The following is a 15,499-nucleotide window of genomic DNA, read 5'->3' as shown; positions in this document are numbered from 1 at the left end:
CAGCAACTGCACAACCGTCACAGACCGTCATTTTGCAAAACTTTGCGATCATTTTCAGTAATTTTTGTTAGAGTTTACGTCTACCTCGCGAACTTTAATCAAATGCACGCCACATCCGAGAAGAATATAATGGAATTCGAACCTCCCTTAGAGCTGTTATGAAGGCCATCTTGATCCTAATCCATCTGTTGTTTAGGTTTGACAAAGGAACGATGCGTTTTGGACTAATTTTGTTTATTGCGGCTGTATGGTTCGTGACAGAGTCAGAAGTAAATTTTAATCAGCTTAATTAAAAACATTCAGTATCTTTAAGAATACATTTTCAGTGTGAACGCGTGGGATACTTTTATTTCAAAAGCACGCCCGCCTCAGCGACGTACTATCCAGATGGATCCAAAAAAGTTACACTGGATGTGGGAAACGGAACGACTCCAATGGGAAACGACTACATCTACTACATCCCCGGAGATAAGGCCCCTAATAACGAGGAAAGTGCGATGTGGCTTTTCAACATAACAGCCCAGCCAAGCAAAGCATGCGTTCTCGTCCATTACGGAGACGATTATCCAAAAACCGGAATTATCGTTGCTACCGACTCAGGAAACGACTATACAGATTATTGGGGTGGAAAGACGGTGCGTACATTCATTTTTCAAAGAATAGGAACAGCGACAGGTGTTCTTCCCGGCGGTGGCAACTGGGCAGAATATGTTATAAACTGCCTTGACGCTGAAAAGGACAAGATCGCCGATGCAGATAACACTCGTGGCATATAACCAGAGTGTGACACATGACTTCAAGCCGAAAACATGTGACAAAACTCTCAATGAGTCTGTCTTGTTGCGATGTTTTATGTGTTTGCTAATGTACGTTTAGAATCCCGTTGAATACATGTTGGTGCGTTGCATAGATTCATGTAGTGAAAGCTCCTCGTTCTTCTTGTTACGCTTGCGCTTCTTTAGAGCCGATGAGTAGAACATTCTCACGCGGGTTCAGCTAGTCAGGGGATGGGAGCGGGATTGGTGAAATCAAGGGCCTGACTATTCCGGAGGCGGCGAGGCAGCTACGTGCCCGGCGAGAGCTCAGATCTACCCTAATAAAATGCTTGCTCATTTTCAGAAACATGGATCTCATCTTTGGGGTTTGTCGGAAGACGCTTGACTAAAATTCCAAGTTCGATTGTTACCAATATTTACAAGAGAAAGGATAAAGAAAGCTTGATAAGAGGAGACTAAAACGACAGATACTCGGATAACAATTCGAGAAAGTTGGTGAGGCCCCTTTTGAGGGATTAATATCACCCGGGCCACGAGATTCTTGCCTGCGACGGACGCGGTAAACGTCGTACGCACGTACACTTCTAGTTGAAACAAGACATGCCTCTAAGCTTGCTTAGCGTCGTCGGAGAAAAGCCTCCGATGCACGACAAAGGAAAGACGAGCCTCGAAGCAGAGAAGGGTATTTTTGGGTCTAGCTCGATGAAGATCCAATGAGCCCCGTCGAATGCCTGCCTCAGCGTAGGCCTTCAGTATGCCTTCAAACGGAACTATCGACTTTCGCTATCCAGGCTTTCCTTCTGCTTTGAGGTGCGAAAAACAGCTCGGGAGACCCCTAAGGGAGCCTCACTTTTGTGAAAACGATACCGCCAAGCAATACTACTTCAAATTGGTTTCGAAAACTGTTGTTGACGCCAAAAATTGTACCTCGCGATAATTCTAGTCGAAAAAGGAAACACAGCTGACTTGTTTGCCCGGATCAAAACAGGAGAGTCCCGGAGACGAACTGGACTTCGAAACAACGAACGATCTGTAAGCAAATTCCCGCGGTACGAGACAAAGTCTTCCAGTAGGTGAGTTTCCATTCAACTGTAACGCGGGTTATAGGTGACTTCGAAGAGCCAAGGATGTCATCTAACGATCAATATGACCTAGGTCGAGAATTCGACGTATGGAAATTGCAGTAAGTAACGCTGGGTACAAAAAAAGGCGTTAGATACTCGAGAGCCGTTTGAGTGCCAAATTCCAGTCAGTCTACTTAGAAAATTCATCTAGCCCAAGCCTTTTCTTTCTGTCACGTTCATTCCTTTCATTATTGCAATTTCATCAGCTACTACAGTATATGTGATTAGGCTCTTTTCGATCTTTCTCGATCTACTGAAACATCCTTTTATTTTCATTATTTCTTTAGCTATGTGTTATAGGTTACTCGACTCACATTCCCTATGTTTCGATTATTTATTTATGAGTCATAGATTACTCGACTTCCATTCCTTTTTTTCTAGTATTTATTTATCCGTGTAACCGTTTAACTTCTTGACCCTATTGTTGCGACGCAGCATTTCGTTCTTATACCTATTAATTTTGTAAATTATTGAACTCTACCAAAGCGGTATTGGATGCGCGAGTTATTGAAACCCTAATTAATTAATCTTTGTATGAGGCTACTCTACTTCCTGCGTGAGGGACAACTATTAATTGCATAGAAGACTTGATATTAGCATCTGTGACAGAAGGAACAATACAAAAACAAACTAGATCAATCAAAGACATTGCAATAGACAAAACGGAATCAGTATATCATTGCTGAACTCAGCAGCGATGATTTGTTATCAGGTACTGAACAAGCCTTGTGGAGAAATCCTGGCAATTTCTCGCTCCGTTGCCAAACGACTGATAACCATTTCCATACTGAGAAATAAATCTCTCAATGTCCCTTGGAGTGGCATTGCTTCTTCCCTCGTGGATCGTTCGAATGTATCTCGTACGATCAGGATTTCGCATGTTTACGTATCTGACGCCGCCCGGAACGTGGTCAGCATATCCCTTGAACAGGACGACTGTATGAACGTAGCCGTAGGGCAAATTTATGCGACTGCGGATGCACTGAGGAGCTGCGCCCACCACGACCTCCTTTACTCTGTTCATTCGCTGCACGGCCGTATAGACATCTTCGCACGAGCGATCATTATCTACAGGAATAAAGTTTTTGGGAGTATGGCTGTCGTTTCCTTTTTACCATCGTAATAAATGTTGGCACTGCAGCACTGAGCGAAGAGCAAAAAAACTAGCACCAGAAGAGAACGCATGTCTTCTCCTTTTGCTTGAATGACAGCCCAGTAGTCTCAACGTAGGTTATAAAGGCTTAGACGTAACAACTGATTTCCGCCATACTTTCATAACCATGCACGTGAGTCTGACAACGAAGGATGTTTACGGTATACTTCCGAAATAGTTACTTATATGCTGGCTGCCGCTAAAGCAGCTGCTTTGCAATGCTAGAGGAAGCTGAGCCTCATTATTGAATGTTCTCTCATTGTTTGGGTCAGATAAAGAAGGCAGCAGTGAAACGGATAAGGGTAATCATTTCAAAGGAGAGACTCATATATGGCTATTGCCTCTCGCTAAGCAAACGAGGCTTTCTAACATGTTATAGCTTTCAGTCACTACAGATTATATAAGTCATTTCCTCTCTTTTGGCAAATAAGTGAGGAAGTTTATGTCGTATAGATTTTGTGGTTGGCGACCAGTCGTCCAGATACTTTTCTCGTCCTAATCGGAATATCTCGGACTCCATAGGCACTTTTGTCTTTAACCGGGTAACTGTAAAAGAGAAAAGTTAACCATTTCACTGAATTGTTCTGCAGGACGCGTACGATCTTCGGCGAGTATCGAATGTGCTTTGAAGTCATTTCTCTACTCTACGAAAAATCGAGGCCCTCCGATGTTTCGTACGTGTCACATTTGTTTCAGCCAGCGAGACAAACAATTCACGAATAACCAAGCAAACGTAAGAAACATGCCAAGAAGTCCTGCGCTTTTGATGAACTTGTTTCTACATAGCATTATCGGCTTTCATGAGTTCCACCATGGCCTCACCCATGGCTTGACCGACGTTCATGTACGTCTCAGCATTGCCGTTGTAGTGGGCCCCCGAGCTTCCTCCCATTGACAACGGGTGGGTGTACACGGCAGCAACGTTACCTTTAAATTCTAAAAGAGGAAAATCAAAGGTAACAAACTTTGAAAGTTGAAACCGGCTTACCTGGATACTTAGCCGGATTGGCAACGTTGAGCATAGCGTTGAGGATCACGCCTCCACCGTCGGTAGAGCCATTAACGGTCTGACCGAGTGACGCAGTGACGAATTTAGCATTCGGTGCCTTGAACTGAGCGCGCAGAGTCTTGATCAACTTGACGAGGTTGATTTCGTATCTCGTTGCGAGACCCATATCGCGACTATCTCGATCACCTTGCCACCAGAAGAAACCAGCGATATCGTAGCTTGTTGCCCCGGGGAAAAAATATGTGAGATTGGAGAGGATATATTCAGTACGGTTGGTGTCTCCGTCGTATTGCTCGCCCGCCATCCAGCCAATAGGCTTTGGAGTTGTGCCCCTTTTGCCATTTCGCAGGCGACTGATGGTACCCAGCATATTCCCAGGTGACGTTTTTCTTGTCTTTGTATTCCCAGCCAGGGCTTCCAGGCGGGAGCAGATCCCAGCCCAAAGCTCTATTGCCTATGCAGGCCTTAAGTATCATCACTCGATTTTTTGTGGCGTTGCCTTCAAAGACAGAACCAAGGTAAGAGACAACATCTATGTACACAACTAGTAGCTATTGTATGGTGACCAGCACGATATTGGTTTCATCCCAATCCAAAGTTCTAATTACCCTCAATTACCCTCGGATTCGTCTAAGATGATTAACTAATCAAACCTTGGGAGCATGACTCCATCTTATTGTATGGCACGTGAATCTCGACCAATATCACAAACGTCGTATATCTAACATTCGAGTAGCTTGTTCTCTCCATCATTTGTCGAGAGTCACGCCCATGTAATAAATAACTTGTTGAACAGTAGTCATGTTCTATGATGTCATTGAAAGCCTCTAACCTTGGATTTCTGGCCCTTTTACTCCGTGGAGAGAAAGGGCTATGTCCCACTCGAGCTCATTTTGTGATATACTCGATTGTGGGTGTGAAAGAAGTAGCGTCCGCAAAGTCGAATTCGTTTCTACTTACAAAACGAGGCTCCTTTCTCTCCACGGAGTATAGAAGGAAAAGGGCCTGGCATACAAGGCTATGCCTCGCCTTGGGCAATTGAATTATTTACGATGACATACCACGGTCATGGGATATCTAGTTAGTTTGGTCGATTTAGGCCTAATGCACTAATTTAATAACCCTTTGCCCAGGCCAACGGGGTAGGATTGGCACGCCGGCCGGTGCCCTCGATCCTCCCACGCATCAAACTTCATATGAGCATCATATGAGTATCGTATGAGTATCGCATGAGTAAAGTATTCGCCCAACGTACCGACATAGTTTCCAATGCCAAGTTCGGGACCAATGGTCTTCCCGGTGACTGTCATAAACTCGTTGTGCGCTAGATTTGAGTGTTCGAACGACGAGTTGCCACTGCCAATGACTTCAACGTAGCGGACGTCCTCGCGAACAGCCCACGTATTCGACGAATGGTTCCACAGATAAGGGTACTTGTGCTCGGTCTTGACGGCATATCCGAGTGAGCCGTTGACGTTGTCCGGGCCAATTTTCCCCTCACCCAGCATGTTGGACTGTCCCATGAGGACGTAGACGTCGACCTTATCGCCCGAACAGAGTAGAGCCGGCATGATGAGAACTGAAGCAAAGAACGTGGCTGTGAGATAACCCATTTTGAACAATAGGATGACGAGAAGAGGCAACTTCCTGCACCAAATTCAAGATCTAAATATCCCTCAGAGTTATTGCGCTTGCGTAAATGCAGAGGGTTTGTAAAGGAGAACGCTCTTGATCTGGGTGGATTACGGTAATTAGTTTTGTTTACGCGACGGACGTCGGGTGACCACGTGTGTGGGGGTTGCCACACGGAAGTGCATTTAGCTATGTGTAGTCTGCGTGTAGACTAGTAGTTGTGTTCGGGCAGAAACGACAAACTCAACGGGTTTTAGTTTGCGTGCACACTGCTTGACAGTGAGGCTTCCAATGATTATTCGATCGATCGATCAAGTATACTTTTGGCTGCGTTCCCCAAAGAAACCTCGTTTTGTTTAATTTATGATTTTTTAAAACTTTGTCTCAGGTCACCACAATAATTGATCCTTTTGCGTAGATCCGAAACAAACAACGTATAATAATTGCACTATCAGATGCGTCTTTTATTAAAATATGTCACCCGGACAAACCGTGGGCGAGGCCCCCTTTGAGGGTTCAGAATCACCCGGGCCATGAAACAATTGCTCGCAGCGGCTGCTGCGAATATCGTACGCACGTATAATTTGAGCCTAAGCGATACACACCTCTAAGCCTGCTTTAGCTTGACGGAGAAAAGGATGCGACTTACGATGGAGGAGAGACGAGCCTCGATAGAGCGACGGACAAATTCGTCCCTGCGCCATGGAGAAGCGCTGAAATGCGTCGACTGCGCCGTCCTCCTGTAGGTCTTAGCCGTATCTTCAAACGCAACTATCAACTCGCGCCAGCTGGCTTTTCCTTCTCCTTTGGCAACACAAAAAACAGTAGTGAGACCGCTTAGGGAGCCTCACTCTTTCAAAAAGGTTCGATTGTCCAGCAAAAGTTCACCATTTCACTGCCGCAAAAGTGAACGGCGAAATAATTAATCCTAAAAGATTTGCTTTGCTTTTTTGTCAACAGTCACCCGGATGTAGACAAGACGTCACTTGACATCAGCTGATTCAGCTTTCGCGGATTTTCTAGCCGAATCGAGCTCGTCCCGCTCTCCGAGCGAGCTTTCATTTGCTGTTTGTGGGTCGAAATTGCTCATGACACAACTCGATAGAAAGTGAGGCCTCCTAAGGGGTCTCACGAGCAGTTTTTCGCCTCGCGAAACCGAAGGAAAGGCTGGAAGAGGCGAATCGATCGATCAGTTTAAAGGTACAGCTACAGCTGACACTGCGACAGTGCGATCGACGCGTCTTATTCGTTCCCCATCGCGAAAGAGCGAATTTAGCCTTTGCTCTTTCGACGCTCGTCTCTCCTCCGTCTTCAGTCGAATGCTTCTCTCCTGCGACTGAGAGAAAGCTTAGGGATGTGTTTCATCTGGGTTAGACCATGTAGGCACGAGCAATGCTCTCATCGGCCGCCAAGAGCAAAAGTCTAGTGGCCCGGCCGGTACCGAGCCCTCAAAAGGGGCCTCACCCACTTTTTCGTTTTAGGTTCCTATTTGCTGTCGTAATTGCTATTTCTTTTAATGGTGAAGATAATCAACGCAGCTTTTTAGTCATCCTACACGATCTCTGTCCTACGCGTGAGCCACTTTAATTTAATTCGATTACTTTTTATTTTTTAGTTTGAACGAAGCATTTTTAGACGTCGCTTTTGTCAGGAATGAAGTGGCCACGGAGAGAAATCGACCTAAAGAGTGGTGCGTAACGCGATAATATTTGATTCTATTTTATCACGGAATCGAATCAGAAATGTGTAGCTCTCTCTCTCTCTCTCTCTATTCCAAGCTACTGCTTTAGTGGATTTTTTGAACTCTGCCTTTGATCAAACAGGTACTATCTCTATATATGTTATGTTTATTTGTATAATATGATACTATTATATATGTACTTGGCATGTCTCTATAGAGACGTTTCCTTTCGAAGGAAGCCGTGGGAAAGAGAAGGCGAACGATGGAAAATGTCAAGGAGGTAGGGAACGAAAGAGTTAGCCTCGGATCATCTCCTCCGATCATTATAATAATTGCCATCTTGTCCGGTCCCCAAACGCCTAAAGGCAGTCTGGACAGATCACGCTCTCACGTGTTTGTCGTCCAATGGAAGCTTCGTCCTCAAATGTGATACGCGTGAGGCGTTGGCATTTGGCACCAGGCAGAGTGATCACCTCTTTACTCAGCTAAGCGTCATCGAGTAGTGCTTTCTTTCTCGCGTCTTGGAATCGTCAAATCGATCGAAGGAAATAAACGCCAGAGGAGATGGCATCTTCTTTTCGTTGGAGAACCTTCGCCACTCTCTTCGCCCTCATTTTGGCCAACAGTAAGAAATCAACGCCAGTTTTATTGTAGCAAAATTGACCTGTCTGACTTCTACTACCTCGTTACCTGAGGTGATGGGGAAGAAATGGGGCGTTTTTCTATGTTTTGTATATGTTACAATACTGCGGCGAGTGTGGGATACGCTAGTTAGAGGACGAGGGCGGGCCAGCGGCCTGAGGCAAAATCCCACGAGCATTAGTCGTAGTGTAAATTGGTTTATGTAATGGCACGCGATCGCAAGCCAGAAGAAGCACGAATTCAAAGGCTATTCTTCCCACTCTAATGAGCGCTTCTCATTGGCACGTGACCACGTGTCGATATATACGTGTGGGGCATAATTCATTCTCATTCTCTTTTTGTTTCATCGTAGGTCAAGCACAGCAACGTAAGAACACCTAGAGTAGCAGTCATCATATTTATGTAGTAGAACGATTTCCTTTCCTTAGCGACGTGTGCCAGCCTGAAGCAAGATTTCGAAACGGGTTGGGGTCTCTTCTCCCAAAGCCAATCGGACGACTTCGATTGGACGCGCGACTCTCGCGGCACGCCGTCGTCGAACACGGGCCCGAGCAGGGACTACGATCCAGGCACGGCGGCCGGCTGGTACGTTTACATCAAGACGTCATTTCCGCGTAGCAACGGCGACGTGGCGCGAATCGATTCGAATTCGTTTCCACCGCTTATGCCGTCGAAAACGTGCACCATCCAATTCGGCTATCACATGTACGGCGCGACGACGAGAACGCTCAACGTTTCGGTGACCGACGTCGTGACGAAGAAAGAATACATTCTCTTTTCGGAGACCGGGAACAAGAGAAATCAGTGGAATTGCGGGAGCATCAGTTTCGATCGGACACAGATTACAGGCAATTGGACGGTGAGGATAATTTTCGTGAGAAAGAAGACGACGTGCTTAATTTTTTTTAGGTGTCTTTTACTGGTGTACGGGGGACGAGTTGGTCGGGCGATATTGCGATTGACGGTATTGAGCCGTCGCCTGGCTGCGGCTGCGGTAAGGCGAAGAACCAACGACGACGGAATAAAAACCGGTTTTTTTCGTTTCTCTTGCAGCTGGTCCGTCGTATCCTTGCATTGAAACCAGCACCGATTTTGACTCCGGCTGGGGCATGTTTAGCAACAATGACACTGTGGACGATTTTGACTGGAGTCTACGACGAGGCACGACGCCGAGCTTTTCGACGGGTCCGTCGCGGGATCACACTACGGGATCCGGTAAGGGCAAGAAATCTTTATGATAAAATTATCTTGATTCGGTTTCTCTATTTTAGGTCAGTACGCTTACATCGAGACGAGTTTTCCGCGAGCAAACGGCGACGAGGCGCATCTCTTTTCGAAGTGGATTCAGGGCAGTGGAAACGACTGCAGCTGCACGATGTCGTTCTGGTATCACATGTACGGCGCCTCGACTCGCACGCTTCGAGTTGAGATCGAGGAAATGGGCAAGCAGAATCGCGCTGTGGCCTGGTCGATGACGGGAAACAAGGGCAATCAATGGCTAAGTGGTAGCGTGTGTCTAAACGCGACGTCGCTCTATCGCATCGTTTTTGTCGGCGTTCGGGGAACGAGTTTCACGGGAGATATCGCCATCGATGACATCCAACTGAATAACTGCAATTGTCCAAGTAACCTTCTAAATAATAACTGGTATTTTTTAAATTTCTTTTGTTTGTAGAGCCTTTACCGCAACCAATCCGTAAGACTTTCTTAAATTTAAGCATAGGGTTTTTGATTTTCTTTATATAGCCGTTATGCCTACCAATTGCACATTTGGCGTTGGCTCAACCGGCACTTTCTGCGATTGGAAGCAGCCCATATCTCCGGACGTCTTCTGGGTGACGAAGCACGGACAATCGGTGACTCCTGACACGGGACCCGACGGCCGTTTGGCTCGTGGAGTGGTATATTACGCTCTTTGCAAATCACAGACCTCGTATATATCGGATGAAAAAGGACACGACAACGCAACGAAGAGACAGCGCCGCCATGCTCGCACAGGCTGCATGAGCAAAGAGTGGAAGAGAGGGGGAGCTGGAAAGAACGTTTTTTTTGTAGTCAGTCATAGGAGGAAACATATGGTAGTAGGCGCATAACAGGATTTGCACGCCTTGCTTCTCGACGCGCGCTTAGTAGGTAGGTAGGTAGAGGTTAGTTTATAGGCTAGATTAGTTGGAACACCGGCGGGGTGGTGCACCCCGCGTGCGCTGCCGCCGTCATGGAGAAAGGGTAGGGTATAGAAATTTTATTTCAATAAACTAAAAAAACGAACAGCCCGCCCCCTCTTCCTGCGCGGGCAGTTTTTTTGGCGGGGTCTTGCCCAGGACCCCGGAGGAGCAGTTTTTTTGTGACGGGGTCGTGCTCAGGACCCCGGAGCAGTTTATAACGTCATGCCCAGGACGCTCACCTAAAGAAAAACAATGTGAAATTGCACAAAGGAGAAGACATTTACCATACCAAGGCTCTTTTGCATTTTTCTTCAGTAACTAATAATAATAAATAATTTTAATCTTACCACTTGATATGAGTCGTCAATAGGTGTCCGGCTCGCGCCGCTTTCATCAGCGGCGTCCTTTCATCAGCGGCGTCCTTCCACCCTCCGCCTTGTGTTCCTATACGCAAAAAATCAATAAATCAATAACCACGCCTACGCAATTAATTTCCCCGTAACCAAGTCGGCTCCAGCTACAGCAGAGAACGAGTGCCGAATCCCCATTGGAGGAGACGGCATTCGCCTTGGCTCCACGCTCCAAGAGAACCTTGACGAGATTGTAGTGCCCCTCTTGGACCGCCTCCATAATCGGAGTCGAAGCGCCAAGCTCAATATCAGCACCTAAAGCATACACACATATTAAATTATTATTGATTTCTTTTATCTTCTTTCTTACCGTGGTCAAGTAGATAGGTAGCCACTTCTACAAGGCCTCCACAGCACGCTAGACTCAGCGGCGTCTCTTGAGTCTCCTCCGTGATTGCGTTCATGTCGGCACCTAAAAATAGATCCGTGTGGTGACCCCTATGTTTTAGAGCGAGTGAGAGGAAGCTTATACCGCTTTCCACCAGCAGGCACATGACGTCATTTCCTTCACGCGCAGCCTCCATCAAAGGCGTATAACTAAACAAATGAATAAAATCAGATCTTATGATTAATTATTAATTAATTAATTAACTACCCACGTCCCTTCATCGACAGCCCGTTCAATCAAACTCGCAGCAATAGGCCCCTAAAAAGAACATAATAAAAATTATTGATTCTAAAGGAATGCTCACCTGTCCTTGCCCGAGAGTTATCGCGTTGAATTCATCCCCTACGAAACTTTTATCCTCAGCAAATTTCAATAAACCGGCCATGGGATCGGCGCCCGGCGAGAGAACGAATATAAGCGGCGCGCAACTGTGCGAATCAGCGTAGCTCTTCGCCAAATCAAAAGGCGGTGGCTCGACGAATTGTCGACCCAATTTCTGCTCCACAAACGTCATAACCATGGGGATTATCTTATCGGGACGAAGACAACGGACGACGATCTTTCTGGGTCGGTCAACTTGCGATCCCACGGCGACGGAAAGGGAGCCGTGTGGGGTTCCTTGCTGTCGTAGACGAATCGCTAGTCGTCTGTCTGTTTCTCGAAGTGCGAGCGGAAGTTCTTTAATGCCGGAAGATCGCACATGCGACAGATTTCGTCCCACGATTTATCGGAGAGCCAGGAAGGCGCCGGATTCGCCAACTAAACGAAAAAACGCATTCCCCATATATTAAAATAATCGAAAATTCGATTTTTACTTTGTTTTCGAGTCCCACGCCTCCGGTGAGAAGAAATAAAAATTCGTCCTGATTCAGTTGATTTTTCGCTTTGAGTAAATTCGAGCAGAGTAAAAAGGAGAAGAGCAATTTATCCTTCTCGAACAACGACCTGCATTAGTCAGCTGAGAGAGAGAGAGAGAGAGAGAGAGAGAGAGATTACATATATTGATCCTAATAAACTATCTAAGATTTTTACTTGAGATTCGATTGCGTCCAGATCGCGTTCAAAGTTCTCGTGGCTGCGTAGCAACGTTTCGAGATCATCTGGCATTGCAGTGGATTTTTCCTGAATTATATATATATATATATATATATTTTGACGTGACTCTCCGGGATGCTTATTAGGGTCATACCTGAATCTGAGATTTGACGTCATCCACGTCGCGATAAAAGCGTTTGATCTCGAACGCCGATCCAAGAGACTTGAAAAAAGAGAGCCATGATTATGAAAATTGATATATTACTTAGTACATACTTTTCTTCGTTTCTCTATGAGATCTAGAAGGCGATCCCAAAGGCCTTTGACGTGCGCTTGCCACTCCTGTATGGTCGCCTTTTCCGAGTGGCCCGATTCAATGAGAGAATCGGCGAGCCCGTTAACGGCGTTGAGGCGCTCCGTGCCGCTGGCATTCGTACTGCGAGCGAATTCAGTGAACTTCTCCCTCAATCATCTGAAAAAGAAACGTATAAGAGATTAAATTAAAATTATTTCTTTCTTACTTCACAGTGTTCAAAATCCTGGCCAAGTTCTTTCGACTGGGCGACGCTCTCCTTTTCTCCGGCCCACACTTCAAACTCTTCCACTTAAAGAAGAAAAGAAAGTCGGTTATCTCTCTCTCCTACCACTCTGTAGTGGACTCACCTCTCGATTGAGCTGAAACAACTTATAGCTCTCGTCCAAATTCAATCCGCGCTTCTCGGCCAACGCCTTCAGCGCCGCGTACAGAGCGTCCAAGTTCTCCTGAGCGCGTTTGACCGCTTCCGTGTCAAAGCTCGCCGCGTCGCCCAGACCGATCAGCGCGTTCGCTCGCTCGCTCGCCCAACGCGACGACCGTCTTCTCATAGGCGTCGACCGCCGCGTGAAGAACGCGATGTTTTTTGAGAAGAGCCAGAGCGCTGGCGTCGTCCTGATAATAAAATAAATTATTGAATTTTTTGAGGACAGAGAATATTTCGCCTCTTTCTATTGTCGTCCATCATGTAAAGTTCCTGTTCGCTCATCCAGGCTTCGGCTTCAGAAACGTCAAGGAAATACTAAATAACAATAGAACCGTTTTCAATATATCAGACATGAGTATTTATTTCATTTATCTTCTAGGCGATTTTTTCTCACGGTGAGCGCTTTCTCCAATTCCTCCCACTTGCCCTGCATCTCGCGATTGCGTTCGTCGATTCTCGGCGCCGATTCTTTGCCGTCTTCGATGAGACGATCGGCCGTTTCGCAGACGGCTTTCATGATCAGTTCGTGGGCTTGAACTTCAGAGAAGAGAGCCTTCAGAAAGGAGAGAAAAATAACGTCTTAGCATTGACAAGAGCCATTCTCTCGTCTATCCAAGCCTAAAAGACACACACAAAAAAATTAATACATATATTATTATCATTATTATCTTACCAATTCTTCGTCGACGTCTCTGTTATACCGAAACCACTCCTTAGCGTCGTCCAAGCGATTTCTCCTCTTCTCCAGCGGCTCCTTTGCCAACTCCTTCCCAGCTTTGAGCCTAGTAGACAAGACTTCTTCTTTATGCAATACATCCTAGGATTAACGACCTAATACCTTTTCCGAATGTAATGCTTCTGTCTCTTCAATTTGATGTCTTCAATTCGTTTCGTCTGAGAGAAAAAAATGAAAATCCAAAATGGCGGTCAATTTTTTCGACTACTTTTTCGTCGTCCAAATTCGTGCAAAGATTCACGCATTTCGTTTCGTCGTCGTCGTCGGACGACGGCGCGTCGCCGACACGACACGCGCGTTCGAGAATGTCGTCGAAACGATTCAGAACATCGATCCAGTGATAGAGTTCGCACTGGCAAAAAGAAAAACGTGGGAATTTTTTTTCCTTTCTCTCCTGCGCGATCTTCACCTTTCCGTAGTTCCACGTGACGACGGATCGCAGCTCGTCGACTAGTTCGTCGACGAAGTCTTGGCAACCAGGCGGCTGCGGAAATAGACGGGCGGGGAACGCCAATGAAAAAAGGGGCCCCACTCGCTTTCGAGAGTCGTTTTTCGCTTCTGTAGCGCTCTTACCAATTCCGTTATGTTCTTCTGCGGTTTCTTTTCGATCTTCATCGCGCTGGAGAAGAAAGGACGAGCACGTTAGTGGATAGGAACGCGGTTTGTTGTTTTTGTCGTCATGTTACTAGGAGACACGCGCAAATCCCGTATATCTCCAATGAATATTGCCCCATACATCCAAAAAGTCAAACAGTCATAAACTCTAGACAAAGAATTGCGACCATGCCACACAGACATCAAAACCTAAGCTAAACACTTTAGTGTGAGCCAAAAGACAGTGCACAGAATAGAAATGAGTCCGCCATGTCCCAAAACTTTCTCAGATCCTGATGGTGATGGTGATGGTGATGGTGATAATGAAACATCGAAGATGGCTTTTACAGCGACATCGTTATGCTTCACGAAATCGACCCCATCCATCATCAGACACTCATCATTCGATATTGAATCGTTGACATAGCGAAATGAGAGTCCCACATTTTTTCGCACAAGGCTTTGCCGTCGGCGTAGCGCGTTTCGAAGGAGAGACACTGGGCATCGTCACGACACTGATTCCCGCTGACTTCAGAATAATTCCAATCTGAGATCCAATCCGTGGCACAGGATAGGTCTTTACGACAAGCGCTATACCACTGATCACAGAACGAGCCACAGACAGGAACGAACTTCATAGCGGACGGATAGTCAGGATTAGCCCAATTATTGACGTTCGGTGAGCACCTTTAAAATAATCTCAATTAATTAATTAATTAATTTAAAAATGACAAGTCTACGCTTAATTAATTGACAAGTCTACACTTAATTGCAACGTGTCACTCTATCACTATCACATCCCCCTCCCTCACCTGTAAAAGCACTCGACGTGAATCATGAACGCTTCGCACGATTTCGAGAGCGCACCGCATCGATTCCAGTGGAAGTTATCGATGCCGTCGCTTGAGCCAGATGTTCGGTGAACTTCGCCGTGCAGCACGTTCGATCCCTGTAGGCCAAACAGGCCTTGTAGTCGTCTCCCTCGGGACTGGGAGCCTCCTTGTGATTTTCTCCCTCGAGGCATTTCGTCGGATTGTATTTGGCCGCGAGAGCGACGACGACGAGGCTGACGCAAAGGGCAGCAAGCAATCTCGCATCGTATGCGGAAGTGAAACAATGCAAAGGCCCCGGCTACATGCCCGCCCCTTGGTGTACACGGGTACTAGTCAGGTCACCTGACCCTTGCACGTGACCTCCCGAGCGAAGGGTGTGGCCTCCAGACTACACGGGTACAGCATCCTGTATCCAAAAAATTTTCCTGGTCCAAATAGAGAGGATAATCAATGGTCAAATAGACGTCAATCAATTTCTTTCCTCGAAAACCAGTTACATCGCGCATAGATCAATTAAAGTAAAGTAAATACACCCAACCTCCCGTACATTCCATACCGAGGAAACAGAGCCGGCCTTTTCG

At 46.3% G+C, this 15,499-nt stretch overlaps 6 protein-coding genes across 19 annotated transcripts; 1 reads left to right on the top strand and 5 right to left on the bottom strand.

The window, feature by feature from the left end:
* Positions 1–3,538: 3,538 nt before the first annotated feature.
* Positions 3,539–6,652, bottom strand: LOC136188010 (uncharacterized). 5 transcript variants are annotated; one of them, XM_065975731.1, is made up of 5 exons: positions 6,344–6,643; positions 5,318–5,641; positions 4,042–4,561; positions 3,653–3,989; positions 3,539–3,599 (listed from the first exon to the last, which is right to left on the bottom strand). In XM_065975731.1, the coding sequence occupies exons 1-3, from the start codon at positions 6,396–6,398 to the stop codon at positions 4,326–4,328; spliced, it is 615 nt and encodes a 204-aa protein (XP_065831803.1). In that variant the 5' UTR covers positions 6,399–6,643; the 3' UTR covers positions 3,539–3,599; positions 3,653–3,989; positions 4,042–4,325. The 5 variants fall into 5 exon arrangements, 4 of the variants coding, with proteins under 4 accessions (XP_065831803.1, XP_065831805.1, XP_065831804.1 ...); XM_065975732.1 differs by having other exon boundaries at positions 3,564–3,989; positions 6,344–6,498; positions 6,546–6,652; XM_065975733.1 differs by having other exon boundaries at positions 3,558–3,989; positions 5,318–6,284.
* Positions 6,653–6,667: 15 nt separating this feature from the next.
* Positions 6,668–10,280, top strand: LOC136188007 (MAM and LDL-receptor class A domain-containing protein 1-like). Of its 10 annotated transcripts, none has more exons than XM_065975722.1 (13): positions 6,668–6,765; positions 6,818–6,894; positions 7,176–7,267; positions 7,330–7,384; positions 7,445–7,517; positions 7,593–7,655; positions 7,741–8,384; positions 8,446–8,876; positions 8,927–9,011; positions 9,071–9,232; positions 9,289–9,642; positions 9,693–9,713; positions 9,764–10,280. In XM_065975722.1, exons 7-13 carry the CDS (start codon positions 8,282–8,284, stop codon positions 10,108–10,110), a joined length of 1,503 nt encoding a protein of 500 aa, XP_065831794.1. In that variant the 5' UTR covers positions 6,668–6,765; positions 6,818–6,894; positions 7,176–7,267; positions 7,330–7,384; positions 7,445–7,517; positions 7,593–7,655; positions 7,741–8,281; the 3' UTR covers positions 10,111–10,280. The 10 variants fall into 10 exon arrangements, with proteins under 10 accessions (XP_065831794.1, XP_065831795.1, XP_065831797.1 ...); XM_065975725.1 differs by having other exon boundaries at positions 6,763–6,894; positions 7,741–7,810; positions 7,861–8,384; XM_065975726.1 differs by having other exon boundaries at positions 6,763–6,894; positions 7,741–8,000; positions 8,370–8,384.
* On the bottom strand, positions 10,263–12,481 carry LOC136188008 (ankyrin repeat and KH domain-containing protein 1-like). Its single transcript, XM_065975727.1, has 10 exons — positions 12,292–12,481; positions 12,170–12,238; positions 12,013–12,102; positions 11,796–11,938; positions 11,285–11,739; positions 11,192–11,238; positions 11,065–11,129; positions 10,903–11,004; positions 10,686–10,847; positions 10,263–10,626 (listed from the first exon to the last, which is right to left on the bottom strand). Exons 5-10 carry the CDS (start codon positions 11,498–11,500, stop codon positions 10,526–10,528), a joined length of 693 nt encoding a protein of 230 aa, XP_065831799.1. The 5' UTR covers positions 11,501–11,739; positions 11,796–11,938; positions 12,013–12,102; positions 12,170–12,238; positions 12,292–12,481; the 3' UTR covers positions 10,263–10,525.
* Positions 11,620–13,272, bottom strand: LOC136188398 (spectrin beta chain-like). The gene is made up of 8 exons (XM_065976146.1): positions 13,150–13,272; positions 12,994–13,070; positions 12,660–12,943; positions 12,537–12,619; positions 12,292–12,471; positions 12,170–12,238; positions 11,796–11,909; positions 11,620–11,739 (listed from the first exon to the last, which is right to left on the bottom strand). Exons 1-8 carry the CDS (start codon positions 13,270–13,272, stop codon positions 11,620–11,622), a joined length of 1,050 nt encoding a protein of 349 aa, XP_065832218.1.
* Positions 13,235–14,163, bottom strand: LOC136188009 (uncharacterized). Its single transcript, XM_065975729.1, has 6 exons — positions 14,065–14,163; positions 13,901–13,975; positions 13,700–13,843; positions 13,594–13,649; positions 13,429–13,537; positions 13,235–13,373 (listed from the first exon to the last, which is right to left on the bottom strand). Exons 1-6 carry the CDS (start codon positions 14,104–14,106, stop codon positions 13,311–13,313), a joined length of 489 nt encoding a protein of 162 aa, XP_065831801.1. The 5' UTR covers positions 14,107–14,163; the 3' UTR covers positions 13,235–13,310.
* A 47-nt stretch (positions 14,164–14,210) lies between these two features.
* On the bottom strand, positions 14,211–15,424 carry LOC136188397 (riboflavin-binding protein-like). The gene is made up of 3 exons (XM_065976145.1): positions 15,311–15,424; positions 14,930–15,216; positions 14,211–14,772 (listed from the first exon to the last, which is right to left on the bottom strand). The coding sequence occupies exons 1-3, from the start codon at positions 15,422–15,424 to the stop codon at positions 14,475–14,477; spliced, it is 699 nt and encodes a 232-aa protein (XP_065832217.1). The 3' UTR covers positions 14,211–14,474.
* Between the last annotated feature and the right edge of the window lie 75 nt (positions 15,425–15,499).

Source organism: Oscarella lobularis, chromosome 6 (assembly GCF_947507565.1).
Source record: "Oscarella lobularis chromosome 6, ooOscLobu1.1, whole genome shotgun sequence".
Lineage (NCBI taxonomy): Eukaryota > Metazoa > Porifera > Homoscleromorpha > Homosclerophorida > Oscarellidae > Oscarella > Oscarella lobularis.
This window is presented reverse-complemented; position numbering and strand designations above follow the sequence as displayed.